The sequence below is a fragment of the Delphinapterus leucas genome, chromosome 15 (genome assembly GCF_059928025.1).
Source record: "Delphinapterus leucas isolate spDelLeu-1000000601 "Yukka" chromosome 15, BTC_Dleu_Yukka2, whole genome shotgun sequence".
Classification (NCBI taxonomy): Eukaryota; Metazoa; Chordata; class Mammalia; order Artiodactyla; family Monodontidae; genus Delphinapterus; species Delphinapterus leucas.
In genome coordinates, this window is record NC_143143.1 from 73,353,819 (window position 1) to 73,380,169 (window position 26,351).

The 26,351-nt window shown below is 50.3% G+C and overlaps 2 protein-coding genes across 4 annotated transcripts in view; one reads left to right on the top strand and one right to left on the bottom strand.

Moving 5' to 3' along the window:
- The window catches only part of STK4 (serine/threonine kinase 4), an 89,971-nt gene extending 79,756 nt beyond the window's left edge, over positions 1-10,215 (top strand). For all 3 annotated transcript variants that reach the window (XM_022592314.2, XM_022592315.3, XM_089896947.1), the window contains one exon: positions 5,914-10,215. In XM_022592314.2, the coding sequence (XP_022448022.1) occupies positions 5,914-6,072 (159 nt within the window). In that variant the 3' untranslated portion in view covers positions 6,073-10,215. The remainder of the gene's footprint in view (positions 1-5,913) is intronic.
- Positions 10,216-11,908: 1,693 nt separating this feature from the next.
- On the bottom strand, positions 11,909-18,363 carry KCNS1 (potassium voltage-gated channel modifier subfamily S member 1). The gene is made up of 2 exons (XM_022592948.3): positions 17,078-18,363; positions 11,909-14,807 (listed from the first exon to the last, which is right to left on the bottom strand). The coding sequence occupies exons 1-2, from the start codon at positions 18,101-18,103 to the stop codon at positions 14,337-14,339; spliced, it is 1,497 nt and encodes a 498-aa protein (XP_022448656.1). The 5' UTR covers positions 18,104-18,363; the 3' UTR covers positions 11,909-14,336.
- Positions 18,364-26,351: the final 7,988 nt, after the last annotated feature.

Consider the following 26,351-nt stretch of genomic DNA (forward strand, 5'->3'; position numbering starts at 1 on the left):
TCTTTTTTTTTTTTTTTTTTTTTGCGGTACGCGGGCCTCTCACTGTTGTGGCCTCTTCCGTTGCGGAGCACAGGCTCTAGACGTGCAGGCTCAGCGGCCATGGCTCACAGGCCCAGCCACTCTGCGGCATGTGGGATCCTCCTGGACCGGGGCACGAACCCGTGTCCCCTGCATCAGCAGGCAGACTCTCAACCACTGCGCCACAAGGGAAGCCCAGGAACGTTTCTCTGGTGGAACTAAATCCATGTCTTAGATGCCTTTTGCCTGACCTTTATATGTTTTCTCTGTTGCACTTTTGCTAACCTTCTAGTGGCGGGTGGTAAAGGAATGGGGTGGCCCGCTGTAGTTTCGCCTCTATCAAGCTTCCTTGTCATCTTGCTAAATTCCAACGGTGTGTTCGTTCTTGGCTGCAATAAAACATCACCTGTGACAGGGTATCAGCCTGACTTACCTGTCCCGAAGGGATGACGTGTTTGAATTTTATTTATTTGCGGTACGCGGGCCTGTCACTGTTGTGGCCTCTCCCGTTGCGGAGCACAGGCTCCGGACGCGCAGGCTCAGCGGCCATGGCTCACGGGCCCAGCCGCTGTGCGGCACGTGGGATCTTCCCGGACCGGGGCACGAACCCGCGTCCCCTGCACCGGCAGGCGGACTGTCAACCACTGCGCCACCAGGGAAGCCTTGAATTTTTTTTTAGGGACGTATCATGACACCATTCTCATGATAGACTTCTGAGGTAAGAGTTTCTGGCAGCAGCGGAGCAGGACTTTGAAATAGGTCTAAATCCTATACCTTGGATTGTTTGTTCACCATGGGCCTCGTTGCCAAGGCAGGATGAAACGCTCCTGTATGTTCTGATGTGTTCAGTTTAGCTTGACCCTGCTGATTCAAGATGGGCTCACTGTCAGGGTAATTCCTGTGACTTGTTGCTTGTGATGAAACACCAGCCAGATCTTCTCAGTTGTTCTCTAGGCCACTTGTGCAACTGACATGGACACGCCATCATTCAGAATCTCAGGGTTGCTAAGGCCATTTGAGAAGAAATCACTTCCCATCAGCCTTCTGGCTCCGTCCTAATGCCAGCAATCTGAGGACCTTGCTGTCGTCTGGCCCAGAAGAAACAAGCCAGGTCCATCTGATTCGGGGTTTCTCACACAGCGTTCACTAGAGACGCCTCTGTGAGTGGGGCGTGTGTCCTGCCCCACACTGTGGGCTCGTTAAGTTCAGTTCTTACAGCAGCAGCGGTTACTATTACTCACCTCGTTCCTCCATTTTCCAAGAAAGGGCTTAAGGTGGCGGCTTCCATTTATCTGCTTTCTTTCTGCGCGCCAGGCGCTCTGTTTTATACTTTACCAACACCTCTAAGCCTCACAACTTCCCTTGTAGGTGAAATACTTTTGTCCTCCATTGAAAAAGCAGGCAGGTGCGGCACACAGTAAAGACTTGCCCAGGGCCATCCAGCTCCCAAAGGCAGGGCGAGGGCGCCTGTGGAACCAGGGCCATCTGACTCAAAGCCACTGCTCTCCCCCTAAACCCAGCTGCTCCTCCAGCAGCCTTTCTAGATAAGACGGGCTTGCTTGCTTGCAGGAGAGGGCTTGCTTGAGTTCTCTGAGGAGTTCACGTCTGAGCTAAGGCCAAAAGGATAAGGAGGAACTGACGACAAGCCATCCAGGCAGGAGGATCACTAACTGCATAGCTGTTGAGGCCAGAAAAGTGTGGCCTGTCTGACGATCTGAAATAAAGCATAGCTAGAGGGTCCTGAGCAACAGCAGTCATGAAGTTGGAGGGGATGATAGGCCAGAGACGTAGGGCCATTGTAGCCCCTGGTGAGTTGTTGGATTTTATTCTAAATGCAGTAGGCAACATACGGGCGGCTCATTTCTGTATTTTTAATTGTTTGTTGCTGGGAGATGATGGTGGCCTGAATTGAGGGCTTGGAGGCAGAGATGAGAAAAGTGGTTGGATTTGAGTTATACCAGTATTTCAGAGACTAGATCGAAGGACTGTATGTGGGCAAGGGGGTGGTGACAGAAAGGGGAAAATCGGGGATGATTTTGAGCACCTGGGAGGATGGGGGTACCATTCCTGAGATGGGGAAGACCGGGGGGTAAGGAGACGAGGTTTGGGGATGAGGGAGGATGGGACTCAAGAGTTTTAGTTTGGTGGATGTGTTAAGGGACGGAGGTAGCCAGTAGGATCTGATCAGGGTGTGTGAGTCTGGAGTTCAGAGGAGAACTCTGATCTAGAGATGGAATTGTGGGGATCACAGTGCAGAGAGGATGTTTCAGTCCTAGGGTTTAGATGAGACACCAGATGGTAATATTCCCTTTAGCTAGTGAAAACCGCTCAAGCTACCTATGTGGCTGGTATGAGCATTTACTCCATCAGGATGCTGGCTGCAGCAAACTGTAGAACCACAGCTGTTTTACTGCAGGATATACATTTGAAATTTATTTATGCCACCAAGGACCAGGAAGGTGAAATGCTACACTTGGCGCCAGAAAACCATTCTCTGAGCTTGTTTTCAGAAAAATCCATATCTGGATGGTGTGACTGGCTGTCTGTGTTCTAATAGGTCAGTTGTAACTTAAGCCCCAAGGGCCTTAGGGCAAGTAAATTAGTCTGAAGGTAGCTGAGATAAAGCCAGGGTGCTTGTTGTTGCCCCCAGATTAGAATCAAGGGCAAAAGAGCTGCATAGAAATTGGAAACCTAGAAGAAGCCTTGACCAGAGACAAGCAGCGATTACTCTGTGAGAATTTCACTGCCAGGAGAAGGAGAAGAAAGGTGTAGGATCACGCTTATCAAATTGAGGGCTTATAAGAAATGCCTGAATAGCTTCTTTAACACCTGAAGGCCTGCGCCTCCCCTCCCAGGGGGCCTGATCAAGTAGCTCCGGCTGGGGGCTCAGGAGCCTGTATTTTCAACAAGTGATTCTGATGCAGGTGATCCATGGATCGTACTTTGAGAGCCACTGAGTTTCAAAAGACCTTTGAGATCATCTAGGCAGCCCTCTCTTACAAGTGGGGAAACTGAGACCTAGGGAGGAGGTGGTGCTTGCCTGAAGTGGCAGGACAAGTTGGCAAGCTAGTGCAGTTCCACCGACTTTCACTTCTTCATCTTGCAGTTAAGTCTTTATCCAAATGGATGCATCAGAAGCAAGCCTCCCGTCCCCATTCCCAACTCGCCTTCCTTCACTGTATTTTTTTTTCTTTTCTTTTCTGTAACACCTTCTAATCTAAGAGTCATTTACTAATTTACTGTGTTAATTGTCATATGTCTGTCCCACCTCACTAAGATGTAAGCTTCGTAAGGGCAACGATTTGGGGAGCTTTTTGTTTTTCTTCCCACTGAAGGATCCTATGTGCCTTCAGTACACAGTGCCTGGCCTAGAGTAGGTTTTCAGTGCATATTTGATGAATGGTTGGATGAAAGCTATTTTGTTAAACTATACAGACGTTAACAGGCATTGTGGGAAAGTGCCAGCCCTTAGGCATTGTTAACCCAAAATAGAGTAGAATATTCTCTTTTTCACTCCTTTTTTTTTTTTTTTTTGCGGTATGCGGGCCTCTCACTGCTGTGGCCTCTCCCGTTGCGGAGCACAGGCTCCGGACGCGCAGGCTCAGCGGCCATGGCTCACGGGCCCAGCCGCTCCGCGGCATGTGGGATCTTCCCGACCGGGGCACGAACCCGTGTCCCCTGCATCGGCAGGCGGACTCTCAACCACTGCACCACCAGGGAAACCCTACAATAACGGTTATTAATAACAACAGGGATAGCTATCATTTATGGCATGTTTACTGTCCACCGAATACATACGACATGAAGTCCTACACTAAGAGCGCCACACCTATCATTAACTCGTCCAATTCTCTTTTCACCCCAAGGGTGGAGGAACTGAGATTGTCTGTTTTCCAGAGGAGAAAAGTGAGGCTCAAAGAGGGCAAGTTATCTGTCCAAGGTTACACAGCCAGTGCAGTTAGGATCTGTCCTTAACCACCAGTTACATTCAGTATTAGGTTTGGGGTGTCCTCTCTTTGGAGAAGGAATCGAAAAAGCTAAAGACGAGGCAGGCATCACCCTCCGGGGTGTCCCTGCACCAAGGACACCAGCCTCCAGGATGGTGTCAAACCACACAGGCTGGAAGGCAAGATGGATTTTTTTAGCCCGACTTTCCAGCACTTCCACACCCTCTCAAGTCTTTCCATTCTCACATTACAAAGAACCTTCCGTCTTGAACTGTGAGGCTTTTCTCACTTCTGAGACCACCTCCCTGAAGCGGACCAAGGGACATTCCTGTGGTGACAGGTCACTAAGCCATTTCTAGGGAGGCCACTGCAGTGCTTCCCTCTAAAGGGAAGAGGGGGACAGAAAGAGGCTCCTTCACCCACCTTTCGATACCCTTTCCCTGGTGAGGCTTCAGGAAGGGGCTGAGGGAGCCAGTGAGTCTATAAATCTCCTGTGATACTTGAGTGAGCCTTTTGAGCTCCTGAAACACTGTGCCTGTTACACTGGCCGTGAGCTCACAGAATTTCTCACCACCTGCTGTGGAGAATGTCGGCATTCACTCCCGCCCCTGCCAGCCTGGCCTGGCCTCGCTCGGATGCAGTGAACACTCCTCACATACGGCAATGGCCACAAGGCCACTTGCCCGACAGCTGCAGACACAGGTGGAAGATGGCGCCCCCTGGGCTGTAGCCAAGATTGTGTGTTGTCACACTCGTTGCCATCTTTAAGCACACAGGGCACCAGGCGCTGTGCCGACCAACCGACAGCCACGGTCTTATTTGATTCTTATAATAAACACGATGAGGCCCTGTGGTCCTACTTCTTTAGATGAGGAAGCCCTGGAACAATCGGTCCCTGGCGTGAGTCTCACAGCACCTGCAGAGGCAGAGCCACGTTTCCAACACAGGTTGAGTTGGTTCTCAAACCCGTGCTTTTGTGAGTCTGCCTGCACCCGATGCTGGTTAAGAGCAGGGCCTCTGGGTTTGAATCTTGACTCTGCCACGTCTCGGCCGTGAGACACTGGGCAAATCACTGAGCCACCCTCTTCCTTGGCTTGTTCTTCTGTGACATAGGGATAATAATATACTGAAATCACAGGATTGTCATGAGGATTAAATTAATTGATGTATAATGTATGTCAAGCACTTAGTGTCTGGCGCATGGAGAGCATTGTGTAGGTGCTTGCCTTTATTATTAACTTACATATCAGGTCCTCTTTTTCCTTTCTGCAGGACGGAAACTTCATCTCAGAAGTTTCAGGGCTTCTCCAGCTAGCCCCCCGTCCCACCACCCCCACAAAGGGCTTGTGTCTGTATTCCCAAGACACTTAGGCAGACCATCCATATAAAGTGCTCACTTAGAGTGGTGCCCCCAGTAAATGCTAGCGGTGACAAGGATGACAGTGCCGAGACTCTGGGGTGTGGGGAGACGGGGGCCGGGGGAGAGCATCTGATCCTCCGCGAGCATCTGTCCTCCCTGGTGTAGGGTCCCGAAGGAGACATGGCCACCGTGCTGATGCCCACGTCACGGGTAGGACGAGAGCCAGGAGGCAATCATTATGCTGCATATACCAAGTTACTCTTACTTTAGTGCCCTAACAATGAATCCAATGTAATTAATTTACAAGAGAGGGGAGATGAAAGTCTCATTCATTAAGTTCCTGGTCAAGGAACAGTAAATCAAAGAGATTAACACTTAGAGCTCTTCCCAGGGGAATTCCTCGGCGGTCTGATGGTTAGGACTCTGCACTTTCACCGCTGAGGGCGCGAGTTCAATCCCTGATCAGGGAAGTAAGATCCCACAAGGCACATGGCACGGCCAAAAAAAAGAACTCTTCCTGGGATAAGTTGTCTCAAAAAGCCACTGACCTGGATCTTGTCATGACTATACTTTCTACCTCTCTTGTAGCTGAAGAGTTGGACGGTAGAGGACCTTCAGAAGAGGCTCTTGGCCCTGGACCCCATGATGGAGCAGGAGATTGAAGAGATCCGGCAGAAGTACCAGTCGAAGCGGCAGCCCATCCTTGATGCCATTGAGGCCAAGAAGCGGCGGCAGCAAAACTTCTGAGGGAGGCCAGGCCGGCAGGGCCCCAGGCCGACGGTGAACTCTGGCTCGCTCGCCCCTCCAGCTGCCTCCATCATCTCTCCAGCCCCTCTGTGAACTCAGGAACGTGCGCCAGTGGCCAGGGCTGCCGTGCCGGTCAGCGCGCCGCCCTGATGTGTGTATTTAAACTGGGCAGTTATATCATTTCAGAGGATTCATGTGGGTGCTTTGAAACTCAGAGTTTTCAACCCCAGAAACAGAGACTCCTAGTTGAGTGAGAGCTGGGAAAGTGTCCCATTGTCTTTTGTTTTTCTTCTCCCAGTAGCTTTCAGTGGTTCTTGCTGGAAGACTTTAAAATATATATATAAATATGCATATATATATAAATTATAACTAGATTCCCCACATGGCGTGGTGGCATCTCTGTATAGGTACAGTTTTAAACAGTTGCCTCTTTTCTGTAAGATTATGGTACTATGGGACATGAGGGCAGAGAACATCAGGAGACTGCTGGGGGCACTCCACCCCCTGGAGCCAACCCCACCCTTTTGCAGGGCTGCACTGACAGATTAGGTTGGGGCCTGTTCCTTTACCATGCTTTCAGCCTTGTGCAGGCCATCCCTGGCTTCTGGAGCTATCAGTGATGCCCAAGGGAAAGCCTTGAGCACGGGTGTTTACTTTCTGAGTTCCAGGAGAAGCCTGGCACGCTCCTTGCAAGACTGGCCTTTGCAGTTTCAACGCCTTTCATCCATCTCCACTCTCCCAACTGCCTAGAGTCACAGCAAAGACACTGCCCAGTGCCTTAAGAGGAGACGTGATCCAGCAAGGGGACAGGCCTGCCAGGAACTCCTAGCAAAGTGGAGCTGTGTTCAGTCTGCAAAAGGGAAAAGGTTTTTGAAGTTCTCATCATCCATGTGAAGATTACACACATGGCATTTTGCTCCACATTCCTTACAGACAGGGGTAGAGGGCATTGCTTTTGAGACCCACATTCAAACATGTGACTGTTTTCTTTTTCATTTTACTGCTACGGGGTCTGGAAAGGGTAAATGAATATCAGACTAAGATTTGTTCTCCAGGAGACTCAACCCAGACCCGTAAAATGCCAGAGCTGGAAGGGACCATAGACATCATCTGGTCTAACAGAGGCTTAGAGAGGAGAAGTGACATGGCCCAAATCACAAAGCAAATTGAAGTAAGAGCTGGAATTGGACTTTGGGGCTCCTCACTCCTGCTTCACTGAACCAAGCAGCCCCTTCTTGGAGGGAAGACACTTGTGTCAGTTTTGGTGAAGTTGTTTCAGGGAATCCTGCTAATGGAAACTTGCTCTTGCTTTGTCTCTTCAGTAGGGGACTAGCTGTGAAGAGATTCCCAAGGGGAGCCAGGTCGTTCAGTTTCAGCCGTTCCACGAGCTCCACAGCATCTGCCGGACAGCAGACAGGCATCACGCAGCAGATGTAGGGCCTAAAGCAGATCAGAGGGCTCTGCAACAGACAGCACTGAGCCATCCCTCTGGAGCCTTGGTTCAAGGCCACATGTCACTTAGTCACACAGCCAAGAGCAGACAGTTGGGAAAGACAACTGTCTTTTTGTTTTCTAGTACCTCTCCCCCTCAGATAGGGGAGCTATGACTAGGTTGCACCTAAGGATACTGTAATTTGATTCCATTATTGCTTTTGCCACCCAAACCTGGGGATCAGTGGAGAGTCAGGGAATGTTCCTCTTCTGTGGCTGGATTCTGTTCTTTACAATTACAGCAAGTTTTTTAAAATGCAAGAGGCTGTTGTCGGTCTGCAGGGCTTGGCCAGCTAAGCAGCCTTGTGGCAGGTACAGACAACAGAGGACAATTCGAGGATCCCGCTACAATAATAAACGGCAGCTAGCGATCATGACCACTTATTATACGCCAGGCACTGCGCTAGGTAGGTAGGCTCTTTGTGGCAGCTGCAAACTTCCCAATAACTCTGTGAATTAAGTGCTTTATCTCCATTTCGTAGATGAAGAAACAGGTTCAGAGAGAAAAAAGTTCTTTCCCAAAGTGGTACAGGTAGTAAGTGGTAGAATCAGGGTTCATAGCATCACCATGTGGGACCAGTATTTACAGGGAAAAGGAAAGTCACAAGTCGTCTTTTTTTTTTTAATTTTATTCAAGTGTAGTTGATTTACGATGTGTTAATTTCTGCTGCACAGCAAAGTGACTCAGTTATACATGTATCTACATTTTTTCACATTCTTTTCCGTTACGGTTTATCACAGGATATTGAATATAGTTCCCTGTTTATCCAACAAGCCTTTGCAAAAATGAAATGACCACTTTTCTTGCACAGACTAAAAAACTCTAGCTGGCATTCTCAGGTTGGGAAACCACTGAATTAGTAGTCAAGTCTGACAGCCAAGTGAGTTTTAAAACCCAAAGTATGGAGCATGAATTTTCCTACACCATCTGCTGTGCTAATTAACAGTCCTGCCTCAGTCTCTCTCTCTTTCTCTCTCTTTTTTTTAAAGGATTTTGCACTTGGCCAGACAAGAGGGGAATGCCCATTATTCTCCCTTCCTAAGCTAGAGCCAAGTAAAAGAAGGTTCAGTTTTCCCCCATAAATATTCTTGGGAGATGAATCTCTATCTGAGGTTTATTTTGTTTCAAGCATGTGTGCGTCCAGCATGCTGGTCCAACAAAGTACATTGCTTTCCAGTCTAGCTAGGCAGAGCCCCTTGGCCAAAAGTCAGTTTATTTTGGATGAGATGGATTTCCTGACAAGGTGTGTTTGTTTTCTTGTGACAGGAAGGCAGAGAAGCAAATCCTAGTCATTTTTTTCCTTGAATACTAAATTCAGGGTAGGTCAGCTGGCTTCCATTGAGCCCTGAGTGTCAGTCATTGCTTGAGCATTTGTGACTCAAGCTTCCAGGGGACTCTGGGCCTCTCACTTGTTCTCTCCTAGGAAACAATGACCCAGACCTAACTGTGTCTTTTAAAAATCTCAGATTCTCCAGGAATATCTTTATTGCTTCCTCACCAGTAATTTTGAAGCAAATTTCCATTTTTCTTTTTCCTTGTCCCTTCTCCCAACCGCCAATTGGATGGACGGATGGATTGGTGGATGAATGTTTGGCTTGATGGATACATGGTTAAATAGGTAGATAGACAGACACACAGACAGACCCAATACTCCAAAGCAACTTAAGAACTATAGCCTTGACTCCTCCAGACTGTAGGTTCTGATCCAGGAAACATTTATTTAGCACCTGCTGCCAGAGATGTATTATTTATACCATTTAAAATTCAGTTGTGCTTACCAGTAACAGGAATGAGAGAGGTGACATCATTACAGATCCTACAGATATTAAAAGGCTAATGACAACTTTATGAATGACTTTATGCTAATAAATAAAATGGACAAATTCCTTGAAAGATACAAAGTACGTACCATACCCCACTCAAGGAGAAGTGGATGATCTGAATAACCCTTTATCTATGAAAACTTAATGGCTCTGGGTGATACACGTATTACTGTCCTCATTTGACAGATAAGGAAACCGAGGCTCAAGAGAGGTAGAGTCTGTTGCTCAAGGTCAGGTAGCTAGAATATGGCAGAGCCAGAATTCAAACCCAGGTCTTCTGATCCTCATTCCAGTGCCCTTTCTAGCATACCATGTTGCCTCTAAAGATTGCAGCTCCTTTTTTACCGGAAAATTGTTCCTGCCCAGTCCACATCCTCTCACCCCATCCTTTCTTAAGCACTATGTCTGTATTTTCACCAGGATTATAGTCATTGTATTTGGAATCCATGTTCTTTTTTGTGTTTGGAAAAAGAAAGTCTCTTCTACCAGCTTGCACTCAGACCAACTTGGAAAAAAAAAAAGAGCTTAAATGCTGTTGCAGACGTACAACTTAAAAATGTGAAGTTTGTAGCTTTAACTTTTTGTAACAAAAACTAATAACACTGGCTTAAGAGCCGACTTGAAATGCTATTTTATAAAGTTTGGATGTAAATAACCAATCGAGGTCAGCAGTTTGTATATGTATGAGACATAGCTTCCTCCCCTGCCTTTTTTTAAAAAAATTGAGATGCTTCCTATGTGCTTTTATGTCAGAATTGTTGTTCTCCCTCCTTCCTCCCTCCTCCACCTTGTCACCTTTGTTTTAAATAAACTGTCATTTGGACCAGAGTCTATCCTCTTTTTAAAAATGAGAGCCTCCATCTATAGCCTGGATGATGGTATTGTGAAACTTTGTGACATCAACTCTGTGGTGTGTTTATTCTGGAATCCAAAGCCAGGGGAGAGGTAGGTGGCGTAGGAAGTAAACTTTTGTTGGACACCTACTGTGTGCCAGGCACTGAGCTGGTTGTCAGGGAGTTAAAGATGAACTAGGCACAGCTCTTGCAGGCCACCTGGGGAGTCGGTTCAGCCCACAAGCATACAACATTGGAAATACTATGGTAGAAGAAAGTACACAACCTGTGGACACAGGAGGGAGCAACAATCGGTTCTGCTAGGATGTCCAAGGAAGCTTTTCTGGAGGAGGTAATACATCCTGAACTTTAAAAATGAGGAAGAGACGGCCAGGTGGAGAAGGGGTGAGAAGTGAGGGAGATGAGGCATCCCGGGCAGAGGGACCAGCCTATACAAAGGGTCTGGTGTGAGAGTCTGGACATAGGATCACCTTGGCATCCTTCATCTCTGTCTGTCATTGATGAAGCCAGGCCAGGCACTGCCCAGCATTCAGAGGGGATTGGCTGGGTCCTGCCCATCCTTATCCAGAAACAATTCCCTAGCCTGTGCCTGGGTTCTCTTAGTCTTAAAACTTTACTCCAGGGCTTCCCTGGTGGCACAGTGGTTGAGAGTCCACCTGCCGATGCAGGGGACACGGGTTCGTGCCCCGGTCCGGGAAGATCCACATGCCGTGGAGCGGCTGGGCCCGTGAGCCATGGCTGCTGGGCCTGTGCGTCCGGAGCCTGTGCTCCGCAACGGGAGGGGCCGCAGCAGTGAGAGGCCCGCGTACCGCAAAAAAAAAAAAAAAAGAGGCCCTGGGAGATGTGACACACACAGAGGAGAAGGCAACGTGATGACAAAGGCAGAGACTGGAGGGAGGAAGCCACGTGCCAGGAGATGCTGGCAGCTGCCAGAAGCTAGAAGAGGCAAGGAGAGGACTCTACCCTGGAGCTTCTGGAGGGAATGTGGCCCTGCTCACACTTTGATTTTGGAATCTGGCCCCCAGAACTGTGAGAGAAATAAATTTCTCTTGTTTCAAGTTTGTTTCATCGTTTGTGGCAATCGGTTACAGCAGCCACAGGAAACGATACACCTTCCAATAAATTAATTTTTTTTCTTAAGGAAGTCAGTTTCTGTTGCTTGCAAACAAAGAACTCTAACTGTAACCGTTGTTCATCATTTCACTGATTTATTCTAATGAATTACCTACCCTTTTTGATTAACTTAGTAACCTGCTGGATTCCTATCACTTACAACCTGTGCCTAATCCAAGACTGGAACCCGAGAATGTGGATTCTGAGTCACTCCACGTATCACCCACCATCCCCAGTCACCCAGAAAGCATGCCAGGCAGCCAGCTTCACACAGGCAGAAACAGGCCCCTGGGCCCAGTCTCTCTATTTGCAGAATGGTTTTCACTGATACACGGGAGTGGGAGTGAGTCGTTGCCTTTCTACCAGGGCCACACACAGCCTCATGATGGATGCAGGTCAGATGATTTTTCCCTGAGCTTTCCTCACACCAGCTCTAGGGACTCAAAGTCTGGAAGCTATCTGGCTCCTTGGTGTATGTCCAACAAGACCACAAGGGTGGTGCATGCAGCCCTTCTGGTCTCTGTGCTCCAACCTGAGCAGAGCTGGGCCTAGAAGTTAGGAGGTGAGTGTGCAGGAGGGCTGGTGTGTGTGTGTGGTGGATTCATAGGCAACCCCTTGGCTTAGCTCCAGTCTCTGCTCCAATCTGGAGACTCAGAATCCACCCACATGTAGGGGCCTACTATGTACCAGGCCCTGTGTATGCCACAAGGCCTTTGCACATGCTGTTCCCTCTGCTTGAAACGCTTCCAGGCACCCTCATTGCCTAATTAGGTATTTATCCCTATGATGAGATAGTCACTTGCTCAGGAAAGTCTTCTCTGACCTCGGTTAACGGTCCCTGCTCCCTTACACGCTTACAGTTCCCTTTACTTCATAAAGCTATTACATACTTACGGGGTTATTGAATTAAAATCCATCTCCCCCACTAGTCTGTGCGCTTCATGAGTATAGGAATATATATTTTGTTCCCCACTGTATCTCTGAAACCTAGTAAGCAGCCGATAAATAGGAGGCCAGGTGGGTAAAGTAAATCTGAGAAGTGGCGGGGCTAACACCGTGGTGTCTGTGTGTATGAGGAGGTGGGTGGGAGGGGGACGCTGTGGGGAACTGGAGAGCCTGCGCTTCTCCCAAAGGCATTTGAATTTTTAAAAATACTGTTCAGCCAAACGAAACATGTCTGCAGGCCACACGTGAAGCCCCAGCTTATGCCTCTTCTCAAAGATATTTGTTGAATGAATGAGTAAAGAATTTACAAGGAAGTCATTTTTATTATTTTATTTTATTTTTTTAAAGATTTTTTGGATGGGGACCATTTTTAAACTCTTTAATGAATTTGTTACAACGTTGCTTCTGTTTTCTGTTTTAGTTTTTTGGCCACGAGGCATGTGGGATCCTAGCTCCCCGGTCAAACCCGCACCCCCTGCATTGCAAGGCAAAGTCTTAACCACTGGACCTCCAGGGAAGTCCCAGGAAGTCATTTTTAAATCCTCAAAGAGCAAGGAGGAGGAGAGAGGCAAACTGAAAGGATCTCCTTTTCGGTCTTGTCTCTGTCCTCTTAAGGACAAGGTCTCTCTATTTCCTCTTTCTCCTCAGTGCTCCACATGTAGTAGGCTGTACAAATTGGTTGATCTATTCAACGTTTACTAAAGACCTGCTCCACGCAAAGCCAGGTTCAACCAGACAGTGTCTTCCATCTTGGAGCTCAGTGTGGTGGGACAGAGCTACAGTCTGGCAATGACATGATAGTGATGGCTGTCCCAGCCACAGTATGTGGAAAGGGCTGCAGGACTTTCTCAGCAAATAGAGAGAGGATTCAGCAGGCGAGTATAAAACATGTGGCCCCAGCAAGGATGAGAGGGCTGGACCTGGCCACAAGGGACAGGAGGCTCAAGCGTTTGCCCGGATGGTGACCCAAGGTAGGGCTGGAAGTCTCCGTCATGGGCAGAAGGGAACTGCCAAGATCAGCCTGGGGGGATCTAGGGAAGGGGGGACAGGTGTCGATGCACGGAAGCTCCTTGCCACCAACACTTCAGAGCTGAGCTGGCTTTAAATCAGTGCTCCATTTGGCTTTCATCTCCCTCTGGGGCACAGATTGTGACCATCTAATAGATGGGCTGAAATGTGGAAATGGAGTAGGTCCTAGCATAGCTGGTCTAGACCTCAGGCCTCAGGCCAGGGCCCCTTCAGATTTTCTGTATCTTAAGCCAGCCCTGGGAGGAAGCTTCAGGACTATTGTTTAGCAAGTCTTGCCCATCCACTAAGGGGGCAGCCTCCTACCTAGTCCTTCCTTTAAGACCTCATCTTTGAAAGCTGACTCCTGTTGGAAGCTCCTGGAAAAGAACCACAGCTGAGGTCCAGGAGCCTACATCTGAATCCCCTGCCTGGTTCTTTCCCTGGCTCTAACAGAAGGTTCTAACTCTATGAACCAACTCTGGGGGTTCCATGAACCCCCTACAACCACATGCAAATTTTGTGAGGGCAGAAGAAAGACCAGCGGAAGGAACACTGCCTCGGCAGAGACCAACGAGCTGGGATTCCAACCCTGGCTCCACCACTTCTAGTTGTGTGACATCTGGGCAAGTCATTGTGCCTCTCTGAGCCTGTTTCCTCATCTGTGAAATGGGGACGATTCCCATCCTCCAACAGAGGGCCAATGTGACATGGCTAACAGACAGAAGGTGCTCAGGAATTGTTAGCGTCCTTTTGACTTTCCCTCTTTGGCTCATGCCTGCATCGTGGGTGGCTTGGAGGTTCATCTAGAAAGGTCTCTGGGGTGCTCCCCAGGCTCACAGAATCTAGGGTAACACTATGCTGGTCTGCGCCTTTGGAGGAAAGGACCCGGCCTCCAGGTGTCATTTCTGAAGCCAGAGTGAGTGATACTGAGAGGTCATGCCACCAGGAAGAACTTAAGCAGGGGAGGAATCTCTGCTCTGTTTCAGCTCACTGCAGGGGTGTGGGAAGGCGGGGCACGGAGCCCTGGTTTTAATAAACCTGAGAGTTTGGAGGCCCACTAGTGGCCTGAGCCTCCAGGTCTTCAGATCTTCCCTCCTGGGAGGTCTCTCGGGAGGTCTCCAGAGAAGCCTCCGACACTCCGTCAACGCTGCTCAGCAAGTCCTCAAACTCCCAGTGGTCACTGTTGCGCACGGCAGCCTCCAGGGCCTTCTGGCGTCGGTAGAAGTGGGAGAACTTGTTGAAGATGATGGTGATGGGGAGCGCCACCACCAGGATGCCCCCGAGGATGCAGCCTGACGCTGCCAGCTTGCCGGCCACTGTCACCGGCACCACATCCCCATAGCCCACGGTGGTCATGCTCACCGTGCCCCACCACCAGCAGGCCGGGATGGTGTCAAAGCCCACATCCTCCTCCTTCTCGGCTGTGTAGGCCACGCAGGAGGACACAGACACACCCACGGCCAGGTACAGCAGCAAGATGCCCACCTCACGGTAGCTGTGCTGGAAGAGAATGCAGGAAGTCAGAGTTGGTGAACTTACAGACCTGGCATTGGGCATATGGGGAAACTGAGGCCCAGAGAGTAGAAGGGGCAGGTCCAAAGTCACAGAGCAAAGTGGAGCTGGTGCCAACACCCAGGTGCCCTGCCTGCACACTAAGGTCGTTCAACTACAGTAGCCAGCAAATCGCCCTGAGACTGAACACAGGCCTGATTTCTGTTGTCCAAAGTGCCTGCCTGCTAAACCATGGCTGTTTCTTCTAATGCAGGGGCCACTGGTGGTGCCAGCCAGTTAATGGAAAGCTGGTGATTTTTACACTGTTGCAGAACCAAGAGAACCACAGTTTATATGCCACAATGTAAAGAGTTGGTTTCATGTCCTTTTGACTGGTCTATCCCATTTCTGATAAGTACAAACAAAAATATTTTCTGCCTCTCAAGGAAGCTAAGAGGATATATAAGTTCCCTGGACCACCCACTGAATGCACTTGCCTATGGGTATGTATATTTGTTCTGCCCCCAAGGCCAAGCCTTATGGCACTGATTCTCGAATAGGGCAGTTCTGTCCCCCAAGGGACACGTGGCAATGTCTAGAGACATTTTTGGTCATCACAGCTGGGAGACGTGTGCTACTGGCATCTAGTGGGTGGAGGCCAGAGACGCTGCTAATCACCCTACAATGCACAGGACAGCACCCCGCAACCCAACAAAGAATTATCTGGCCCCAAATGTCAGTAGTGCTGAGGCTGAGAACCCCTAGTCTGGAACAGGGCCTCCCAAACTATAAGGTGCAGAGAAATCATGTAGGGGGAACTAACTGAATAGGTCTCGGGTAGGGCCACAGATTTTGCAAATTCCCAGGTAATTAGAAAGCTGCTGCTGGCCAGGGGCCTGGCTTTGAGTAGCAAGGCTCTCATCCAAAGTCTTACACCCGTGCCTTGGACGCTGCAGCTTTGATCAGCACTCTTCTCCTTCCCTGCAGAAAAAGCTAGCAGCATCAGGCCCTGGCTTCCTGCATGGTGGAGGCAAGGCAGAGTTCTAGGGCGGACTGTCCCTGGAGAAATGCTCAGTTCAGGGGTCTGGCTAATGGAATTCCCTCTACCTGCCCTAGCAGTCTGCCCAGGTCACCCTGCCTGCACCCAGCATCCTGGCTGTCCTGCCGTGAGAGCATGCAAACGGCTTTCCTAAGCCATGGGTGGAAGGGGTCTTCCAGCACCTTTTAGGGATTCTTAACAGGGTTGCATGGAGCTTTAGGAGAAAGCAGTGCTAGGGTCAGGACCAGGTGGATGCTTCTCTGGGCTGTACCACTTATTTGCTGAGGAACCTCTGACAAGTCCTGCCACCTCTTGGAGCCTCAGTTTCCACATCTGCAAAGTAGTCACAAAAATACTTGCCCCTGTTTAAACCTCTCACAGGATCCCCTATTCCCACGGGAAAAAGTCCAAAATTGCAGGCCAAGAGTTGACGACCCTTCAGTGCCCTGTGCCCCACTCACCTCTCCAACCTCCTCAGTGGGCACACCCTTCCCTCCATGTCCCCCTCCCAGCATCATCCTTTTCCCTCTCCAGGCCTTCTTCCAAGCTGTTCACGTTGCCTCCCTCCCAAAACCAGGCTAATTTCACCCCCTTGAGGGTAAGCTTGCCAGGGCAGTGATTCACCCCCAGTGCAGGCCCTGACACGGGGCGGGTGCTCAACAAATTGCAACCAGGCTTTAAAAAGGCAACCCTCCAACCTCAGCTTCTTCATCTACGGGAAGGGAATAACTAATAGCATGTTCCTGAGGAAGCTGTCCTGAGGATGAAATCGATGATGGATATGAAATTGGTACAGAGTTAGCAGTCAGTAAGTGTTAGCTCTGGGGCTATGGCTAGACTTAGCCTATGAAGGGTGACCTATGATACCCGTGCGCCCTGATAATGCCAGCACGAAGGCTCAGCAGAGAAGCCAGTGAGCATCCTGCTTGGCATATTTTTGTGATGTTTGACAGATAGATCCAAAGTATCCTTTGTCTTGTTTTTGTTATTGTTGTTTGTTTTTGTCTTTTGGTTTGGTTTTGGAAAGAAAGACAAGCAAAGCTCTGCCTCGGTTTTCTGTTTCTCTCCTGGGAAACAGGTAACAGAAAGACCCTTCTTACAGGGCTATTGGGAAGGTAGGACTGGATGTGAAATGCACACCTGGTGTCTAGCCCTGTGTCTCTGGACACCACAGGCTTGGAAGTTCCCCTGCTAACCTGCCCCATGGTTACACCCGCCTCCCCGAAACCCCTAACCCTACCTTGAGTGTTGCACCCAGCGAGCGCAGCCCAGTGGAGTGGCGCGCCAACTTGAGCACGCGGAAGATGCGCATGAGACGGAACACCTGCACCACCTTGCCCAGGTCGCCCAGCTCCTCGCCACCCGCTCCGCCCCGGTCTCGGAGTGCCACGCCAGCCAGCAGCGTGAGATAGAAGGGCAGCACGGACACGATGTCGATGAGGTTGAGCGGGTGGCAGAAGAAGTTGCGCGTGCTGGGCGCTAGCAGGAGGCGCGACGACACCTCGAAGCTGAACCAGGCGATGCAGAAGTACTCGAGGTGCCGCAGCACCGGGTCGTCGCGCAAGCCTTCCGCCCTGCGACCCGCGGCCACCGCGGCCACGGCGGCCGCTGCCTCGCGGGCCTGGTACTCGGGCAGGCTGTGAATGCACATGGCGGCGATGGAGGCGAGCACCACGCCGATGGAGACGCAGCTGAAGAGCTTGCTGGGCAGCGAGTAGCCCGGGTTCTCCATGGTGAGCCAGAGGCGGCGGCGCAGGCGGCCGCAGCGCACCGCCCGGTAGTGCGCCAGCTCTCGCTGCACGTCAGAGATCTCTTCGGGGCACGGGCCCACGCTGCTCAGCGTGTCGCTGTCCTCGTCCCAGACGCGCGGTCGTGCCACGCGCCGCTCTAGGTAGCGCGCACGGCAGCACGTGGCCAGCGCGCTCTCGCCCAGGCCCCAGTAGTCGGCCTCCTGGCCGAAGGCGAAGACACACTGCTCGTCGAGCACGTGCAGGCGGCCGGTGCGGTAGAAGTGCAGCAGGCTCAGGAAGAAGCCCGGGTGCCGATCGAAATAGAACTCGCGCGCCGCCGCATCGTAGTCGTCGCACAGGCGTCGCGCCTGCTCCTCCGACGCCGCTGCCTGCAGGCGGCCCAGCCGCGTGCCCGGGAAGCGCGCCAGGGCGCGGGCGCTCAGCCGCCGCCGCACGCCGCCCACGTTCACGCGCAGCGCCTCGTCGCTTCGCCGCCAGGGCACCCGGGCTCCGGGCCCCGGGCACTCGCTCACCATGGCTGCCGCGCGCTGGCCTGCGGACAGGGGATGGGCCTGCTGAAGGGGGCGTTCCCGGACGGCCTCCCTTCCACGAAGACCAGGTCTAAATCCCCTCCCTGCTCCATCCCCAGCCAGGGGCGTTGGAGGCTCTATGTGAAGCGTCTGGTACGCCGTAGGCACACAGTGTCAAGTGCCCTCCGGACTCTAGAGTCAAGCTTGGGTTTGAATATCCCTCACTCCCCACTCCCCCAATGGGGTCCTTGGCCAAATCACTGAGAACTCCCCCCACCCCTTCATTTTCATAAAGTGGATGCTGAGATGTCCCTTGGAGGACTATGAAAGCTGTAGGACGGCAGGATGTCCTGACCCCCGGTGGCCGCTCATTCAGGACGTCTCCTTGCCCAGACTGGGATTTTCGCATACCAGAGGCTTCCTATGGGACCGTGCTCAAGCTGGCACTCTGAAGCTGGGTTTCCTCCTCTACACAGCGGGATAGTGAGCATTACTATCTAGGGTCGTTGAGAGAATCCGTTTAGACCAGAAGTTCTTAAGGCGTACTCTCAGCCTGCTCTGGACTTGCTGAATCAGAAACTCAGGCGATGCGGTCCAGCAGTCTGTGTTTCAACAAGCTTGGAGGGTGATTCTGACGCCTGGTCAAGATTGAGAGCCATTCGCTTAGCCTATTTAAAGCATCTGTAGCGTCAGCCTGATTGAATTTTGGCACTCTTGTGTGACCATAAGCAAGTCATGTCACCTCTCTGAGCTTCTGTCAAATGGAGCTAAACATATCCACCTCCAAGTGTGGTTAGAAAGATTAAATGACCTTGAGCAGGCCTGGCTCCCAGAAGGGGTGTAGTAAATCATGCACCTGTTTGTCTCCTGGAGTTAGGCAAACCTGGGTTTATAGCCACCCTTGATGCACCTGGAGCCTTGAGGAAGATGCTTTTCTCTAGGTCTCAATTTCTGGCACGATGCACAATTCACAATGCGGACAGTAGCACCTGCTCCCAAGGAAGGCTGGAGGATTAAGGTAGGTTATGGAAGTGCTCGGCCTTAGTGGATGCTTAGGAAATGTTAGATCCTTCCACTGCTTACTGTCTCCAATTTCTGCTGGAATTGAGGGCTAGTGGCTCACCTCCTGAGCCTCAGAAATCTCATCTGTGCTGTGGGTTCAGTAATGCCTGCTTGCTTTGGGTGGACGGGGGACTGAGTGTGTATCAAGCAGCTGGCCCAGTGCCTGGCAGGGAGCGAGCAGGGTGCCCTTCACTTACCCTGAGCTTGGTGTTTAAGGGGGTCAGGGTTTCGTCCTTAGCTCTGTCACCTGTGTGACCTCTGGCCAGTCTCCTCCAGCTCTGGGTTTTAGCTCCCTTATCTACAGAATGGGGATAGCAGCACTTCTGGTGAAGGGTTATTGTGAGTATGTGTGCAAAGCCCCCCGAACACAATGGGTGCTCAATAAATGTCAACCCCTTGCACTTCCCTCATCAGACATAGGCTCAGATTCTGAGTCTGCCACTTACTAACTGTTGACCTTGAGCAGAATCATGCCCCTCTCTGAATTTCGGTTTCCTCATCTGTAAACTGGGGAACATCATACTTTCCATAAGAAGTTTTGAGGATTAAATGAGGTAACTTGTTTATCGGCAGCACAGTCCCTGGCACATAATTTGTGCACAATAAATACATATGTGATGCAGCTCCACGCCTTCCCCCCCTACTTGGACTTGGTGTCAAAAGATGGAGTTTCTAATCTAGTTCCATCAACCATTAGGTGCAGGACTGTGGGCAAATCGCTTTCTCTTTTTTTCTGTAACTCACCTCCCTGCTCTATGAAATGGGATGATTAATTTAACAAACCTTCCCTGCCTAGAATCTGAGGATCAGCAAGAAAGATTAAGTGATTTGCTCAAATTACCCCGCTAGCCCATGGCACAGCTGAGGCTGGAAACTAGGCTTTTTGATTCAAGACTCTCTCCACACATTTATTTTGAGCACCTAATATGTGCTGGTCATTTCGCTGGGCTCCAGATACACTTCACGGGTTTAATCCCTCCACCAACCCTGCCAGGGAGGTTTTCGAATCCCATTGTGATGATAAGCAGACAGGACAGCCCAAGCCCGGCCAGCCCCACATTGCTCCCTCCTGGGTCGGGGTTGGTGGGGGGGTGTCTCATAGCGGGGACACGGGCACCGGGACCCAGGGCAACCTGGCATCCCATTCTCGCAGCCACCGCCCCTTCCCCGGACCGTGCCTCCCCCCCCCACCCCCAGGGAGGTCCCTTACCTGTCGCGGCCCCTGTAGGGCGTCCGCTGGCCGCGTGGTCCCAGAAGGTGCCGAGGCTGGGGAGCCGCTGGCCGCGCCCGATGTCTCTGCCCGGAGGCCCCGCTGACTCCTCCCTCCCCGTCTTCCTCCGTCTGTCCCGGTGGCTGAGGCCGCATCGATCGCTGCCCGGGGAAGGAGGGAGGCCGCGGGCTGTCGGAGGCGGGGGTTTCTATTCCTGACTCAACTGGGGAGAGGGGGGATGTCTGGAGACGGGACCCAGCCAGGGCATCCCCCCACAAGTCAGGGGCCAGGGGATGAGGAGTAATTTAAGGGACGGGGGTCCCTCTAGATAGGAATTTTGGCCGGAGCTTCTCTGACAAAGGAACAACAACAACGGCAGCAGCAGTAATAATAGCTTCCTTAACTGAGTCCTTAGTATGGGCCAGGCACCAGGCTTCAGGTGACTTATCTAAGTTATTCCTGACACAAACGACATGGACAGCGTCTTCTGTTACCCATTTCACAGACAAGCCCCAGTCATTTGCTCAGGGTACTTAGCTAGGAGTTGTGGACCTGGGATTGGAACTCACATCTTCCAAGATTTCCGCAGGGAAATCTTGAAACAGATCAAGCCTGAAACAGATCATTTTGCCCCTGAAGTTCAGTGTCATCACCTGCCCATAGATTCCTGATTCGTGGTGCCGAGGGTAAGAGAGAACTGTGCCAAAGAGTTTTGTCAAGGTTCTGTAAACCACAAGCATTTATTAAGCACCTACTGTGTGCCTGGTTGGGGAGAGGGTCCTGAAGATTAGGACCTGGATACAGGAAAGGATCCCTACTTTACAAATATGGTTAATAATAATGATTTATCTATTGAGCTCTTACCTTGGGCCCAGTATTCTACAAACCTCATCTCTTAAACTGCAAATATATCTGTGGCGTAGGTGCTATTATTGATATTATTCCAATCTCACAGATAAGAAATGTAAGGCTTTGAGAGGTGAGGTGACTTGCTCAAGGTCATACGGTTGACTTCTGAGTCCTCTAGACCATCACTGTCCAATAGATGTAATGTAAGCCACATATAGAATTTAAAATTTTCGGGCTTCCCTGGTGGCGCAGTGGTTGAGAGTCCACCTGCCGATGCAGGGGACACGGGTTCGCGTCCCGGTCCGGGAAGATCCCACGTGCCGCGGAGAGGCTGGGCCCGTGAGCCATGGCCGCTGAGCCTGTGCTTCGCAACGGGAGAGGCCACAGCAGTGAGAGGCCCGCGTATCGCAAAAAAAAAAAAAAAAAATTTTCTTATAGCAACATTTAAAAGCAGTAAAAAGAAACAGGTGAAGTTAGTCTTAATAATGTATTTTATTTAACCAAAATATTATAATTTCAACATGGAATCAATAAAGAAATTATTAACGAGATATTTTACATTTTCATTTTTGTGCTAAGTCTTCAAAATCCAGGGTATTCGTTTGTTTGTTTGTTTTTTAAATAAATTTATTTTACTTATTTATTTATTTTTGGCTGCATTGGGTCCTCGCCGCCGCGCGTGGGCCCCCCTCCATCTGCGGCAAGCGGGATCCACTCCCTGTTGAGGTACACAAGCCTCTCACTGTGGTGCACCCCCCCGTTGCAGAGCACGGGCCCTAGGCGCACAGGGTTCAGTAGTTGCAGCACATGGGCTCAGTAGTTGTGGCTCATGGGCTCTAAAACGCAGGCTCAGTAGCCGCGGTGCACGGGCCCAGCCGCTCCACGGCATGTGGGACCCTCCCGGACCAGAGCTTGAACCCGTGTCCCCTGCATTGGCAGGTGGACCCTCAACCACTGCGCCACCAGGGAAGCCCCAGGGTATTAGTTTTTTATCGCTGTGTAACAAATTACCACAAACTTAGCAACTTAAGGCAATACAAAATTTATCATCTCATAGTTTCTGTGGGTCAAAAGTCTGGGTATGGCATGGCTAGATTCTCTACTCAGGGTCTTACTAGGTTGCAGTTAAGGTGTCAGTCAGGGTGGTCGTTCTCATCTGGGTTTGGGCTTCTCTTCCAGCTCACAGATTGTTGGTGGAGTTTGTTTCCCTGTGGTTGTAGAACTGACCTCCCTCTTTCCCTGCTTGCTGTCTGCTGGGGATACTCTCAGCTCCTAAAGGCTGCCTGTGGTTCCTGGCCACGTGGGCCCACAGGCAGTTGCAACATGGATGTTTAAATTCTCCTAGGCAAACCGGAGTGCTGTGTGAGTAGCCAGAGAAGATGTTCTGCTTTTAAAGGACTCCACTGCTTAGGCCAGGCCCATCCAGGACAGTCTCCCTTTTACCTACTCTCAAAGAGGAGGAGAGTATACAGGGGTAAGGGTAACTGGGAATCATCTTAGAATTCTGCCTACTACATTCACCTACAGTAAATCCCAATTTGGGTTAATCACATTTCACGTGCACAGTAGCCACTTGTGGCTAGTGACTACCATATTGGGCAGTGCATCTCTGGGCTGTGCCACTTCAGTTCTTCCCTCAAAATAAGAGATTATGCCTACAGCCCGTGCTCTGCAACAAGAGAAACCACCGCAATGAGAAGCCCATGCACCGCAACGAAGAGTAGCCCCTGCTCTCCGCAACTAGAGAAAGCCCGTGTGTAGCAACAAAGATCCAACACAGCCAAAAATAAATAAAAATTTAAAAAAAAAGAGGTTAGAGCAGGAAGATGCTCTTGTCTGATTCCCTCATTTTACCAATGAATAAACAGAGGCCTCCTAGGGAGGAAACGAATTTTTAAAATTTTAATTTACTTTAATAAATTGAAGTATAATGTTCTTATAGTAAAGTGCGTAAATCTTAAGTTACAGCTGAATGATTTTTTTTTACATATCTATGCATCTGTGTTGCAGCCACCCAGGTCAAAATATAGAATGCCACCAGCACCCCAGTAACCTGGGGGTGGGCAAATATATCTAACTGGGAACATTGCTGTTGGTGTCATACTTGGTGAATTCTTACTAAAACTCAACGTCTTGGCTTGACTCCCCCTCCTTCAGGAAGTCTTCGCTGGTCTCCAGGCTGAGTTAGGTCCCTCCTGGCCTCCCGTGGTCCCCTGGATTCCTCCAGTGTGATGCATAACATAAACTCTGTAGCTAGGGCTCTGTCTCAGCCTCCAGTGTGGGAGCTCTATGAAGGCACAGCCTAGAGCCTGTACTAAGTGCTCAGCAAGTATTTCGTGGATGAGGGAGGGAGGAAAGCGAGATTGGAGTTTGAAGGCCCAGGCTCCTGGACACAGGTGTCCAGCCTCCCACCGGATTTTCCAGAAGGGCAGTGGAGACAAGCAGTGGAGATGCAGCTGGATGGGCTGGAATTGGGTAGCTGAGGACAGAACTGACACTGCAGAGACCAAAGCACAGACCTTATGGAACAGTAGTAAGTTAGGCAGGAAGCTAAGCAGTGACTCTAGAATGGTCTGTATAGTTGCTGCCACCTGTAGCCAGAGAAGCCGTGACCTGTGATCTGCTGCCTGCAGCTGTTCCAGGCAACTAGCTCAGAACTCAAAGCCTCAGGACATGGGGCCCTTGGCAGCCAAATCCTAACTGGCTCGTGTGGGAGTCTCTTCCTCCTGATGCCCTTCAGGAAAGGAACCCAGGGCAATGAGCGGCACACCATCAGACTCAGGCTCTGAGCACCTAGAATTAAAGCTGGTCACTCATGCTTCTTGGGTCTTGGGTCTTGTAATCCCCATTTTTCAGATTGGAAACTGAGTCTTTAGCGCCAGAAGGAATTTTCAAATTCCTTCTTTTCAATAATTACAAAATGTAATTATTGTGGTCAATAAGGTTGTAAGCTTTGGTGTCAGACTCCTCGGGGTTGAATCCCGGCTCTACTAGTTATAAGCTGTACAACCTTGGCCAGATTAACCTCTTTGTGCCTCAGTTTCCTCGTACATGGCGTGGGCAAAAATGATAAAGCCTACATAGTAAAGCTGTGAGGACTTAATGAGATTATACAGGTAAAGTAATGAAAATGCCACCTGGTCCAGGGTAAGTGCACCGTGATTTTAACCGTGGCTGATTCTATCAGTATCGGAGGAGGAACATGATACGGTTCAGTTCTGGCTGTTTCAGGTCTTAGCTCAAAGCTCCGCTCCTTCATTGTCAAATGGGAATAATGATACCCACCTTTCCTGGGCTTATCGGGTGGATGAAGCGATCTTTTAAAGTGTGAAGCATGCAGCGGGCGTTCACTAAAGAACGCTAGTCATTATCTGAATTAGACAAGCTCTTAGTGTGATAAATCCGTAAGGAACAACCCCCAAATCTCACTGACTTCCTATCACAAACATTTATTTCCCTCTCACAAGTTTGAAGATTGGCTGGGACACCTCAAGTTCAGGCCTGCCCCTCCCCACCAGGTATCTTTCATCTGAGACCAGTGGCTTCTAGGCAAGTTCTTCTCATGGCAGAGGGTGGAAGCTCCAAGAAGCCTGGTGCCTTGCCTCGAAACTGGCACACTGTCACCTGCACCCATGTCCCATTAGCCAAAGCAAGTTCCAGGGCCAGGCCCCAAATCACTAGGCAGGGGATGTATACTTTCCTCCACAAAAGCCAGGGTCAGGTTGGGGAGGGAAGGGGAGACTATGGGCAAAGAACACAATGTACCGTATTCTCTGCGTTAACCACATGAGTTTATAGATGGGCAAACTGAGGCCCAGAAAGAGGAAGGGAAATACCCAAGCTCATAGGCAGTCAGTGACTCCCTGATTGTTCTCCATCTTCTCCCCTCCCAGGTCTCACCTCGTATCCATATAATTAGCATTTGCTACTTTTGAGTCAACAGTTCAGCCATTTGAATCCCGTGAGAAGGACTGTGGCAGTGAGGAAGTAGAATCCTTGCATCTTCCAACAGGGCCAACAGAAGCCCAGAGCAGTGACTCACCTGTGATGACACCGCAAGGTCAAAGGAACAAGGGAAGAAGACCCAGGATCCCCAACTTCATCCCCAGATTCTATCAGGGCACAAATGGAGACCCAGCAGATAAAGCAGGGAGGAATCTGCTCGCCTCCTTTCTCACCCCAAAGTGAGTCCTGGGGAAGAGGGAGAGTCAGAAATCCAGCTCTCTGGGTCCAGGAATGTCCCTTGGGGTGGCTTTCATTCCCTCATGGACACCCCCACTCATTAAGTCCTGACTATGACCAGGCCCCCAAGAAATAGAGGCCAATGAGGTATCGTCCAGTGATGGAGACTGACCCACCCATAAATAATGTGTATACACTTATATGTCTCTCTGTTCACAACACATATGCTATACACTTATGCATATATGACTGTGTATGTATAATTATGCGTGTTTATACTTATGTGTGTAGGCATGTGTTTATAACTTATTTGACTATGTGTATATGTCCCAGGTCATACATCCCAGTTCATTATACATGTATGTGTATGTCATTTACACACACCCAGAGCAACACAGACACAGATCTATTCACATAACCATTGAAAACATTGGTCAGTCACTTACTGTTTACCAGGGACTGTGCAGGCTTTTTACGTCAGAGATGCCCAGATGTTTGAGGGGTGGGAGTAAGGGGGGTGGGGGGAGGTGTCTTTTAAACAGAGGTGTTTGGACTTTCACAGACAACACTGTGCCTGTCTCCATTGTCTGAAATCCTCCTGAGTCCCGGGCCGATGTCTCATGGGAGAGAATCAGGGGAGAAAGGGACGTGTGAATTAGGGGGAAACCAGCGTGTCCCACTGAGCCGTGACACAGGTCCGATGTGGGCTCAGGTTCTGCGGGTGCCAGCTCTCACCTCTGTGCAGCTGGGCTGGGTTTTGGGGTGTCCTCTCCCGGTGCCCCCAGAAGCTCTCCTGAAGTGCCCACTTAGGCTGCACTTACAGGATGCCAGCACCTTATTCCTCAAGACATTGTTTACTCCTAGGAGAGTCATGCGACCTCATTTTCCAAGGAGTAAGTTGGGAGGGTGAGTTTGCCTGATTCCAAAGACCTGCATCCAAATGCCACCTGT

Coding starts and splice junctions, on each gene's coding strand:
- KCNS1 (XM_022592948.3), bottom strand. CDS start 18,103: ATGGTGAGCGAGTGCCCGGGGCCCGGAGCCCGGGTGCCCTGGCGGCGA. Junction 14,808..17,077: donor CGCTGGGTGCAACACTCAAG/GTAGGGTTAGGG, acceptor ATTCTCTTCCAG/CACAGCTACCGTGAGGTGGG.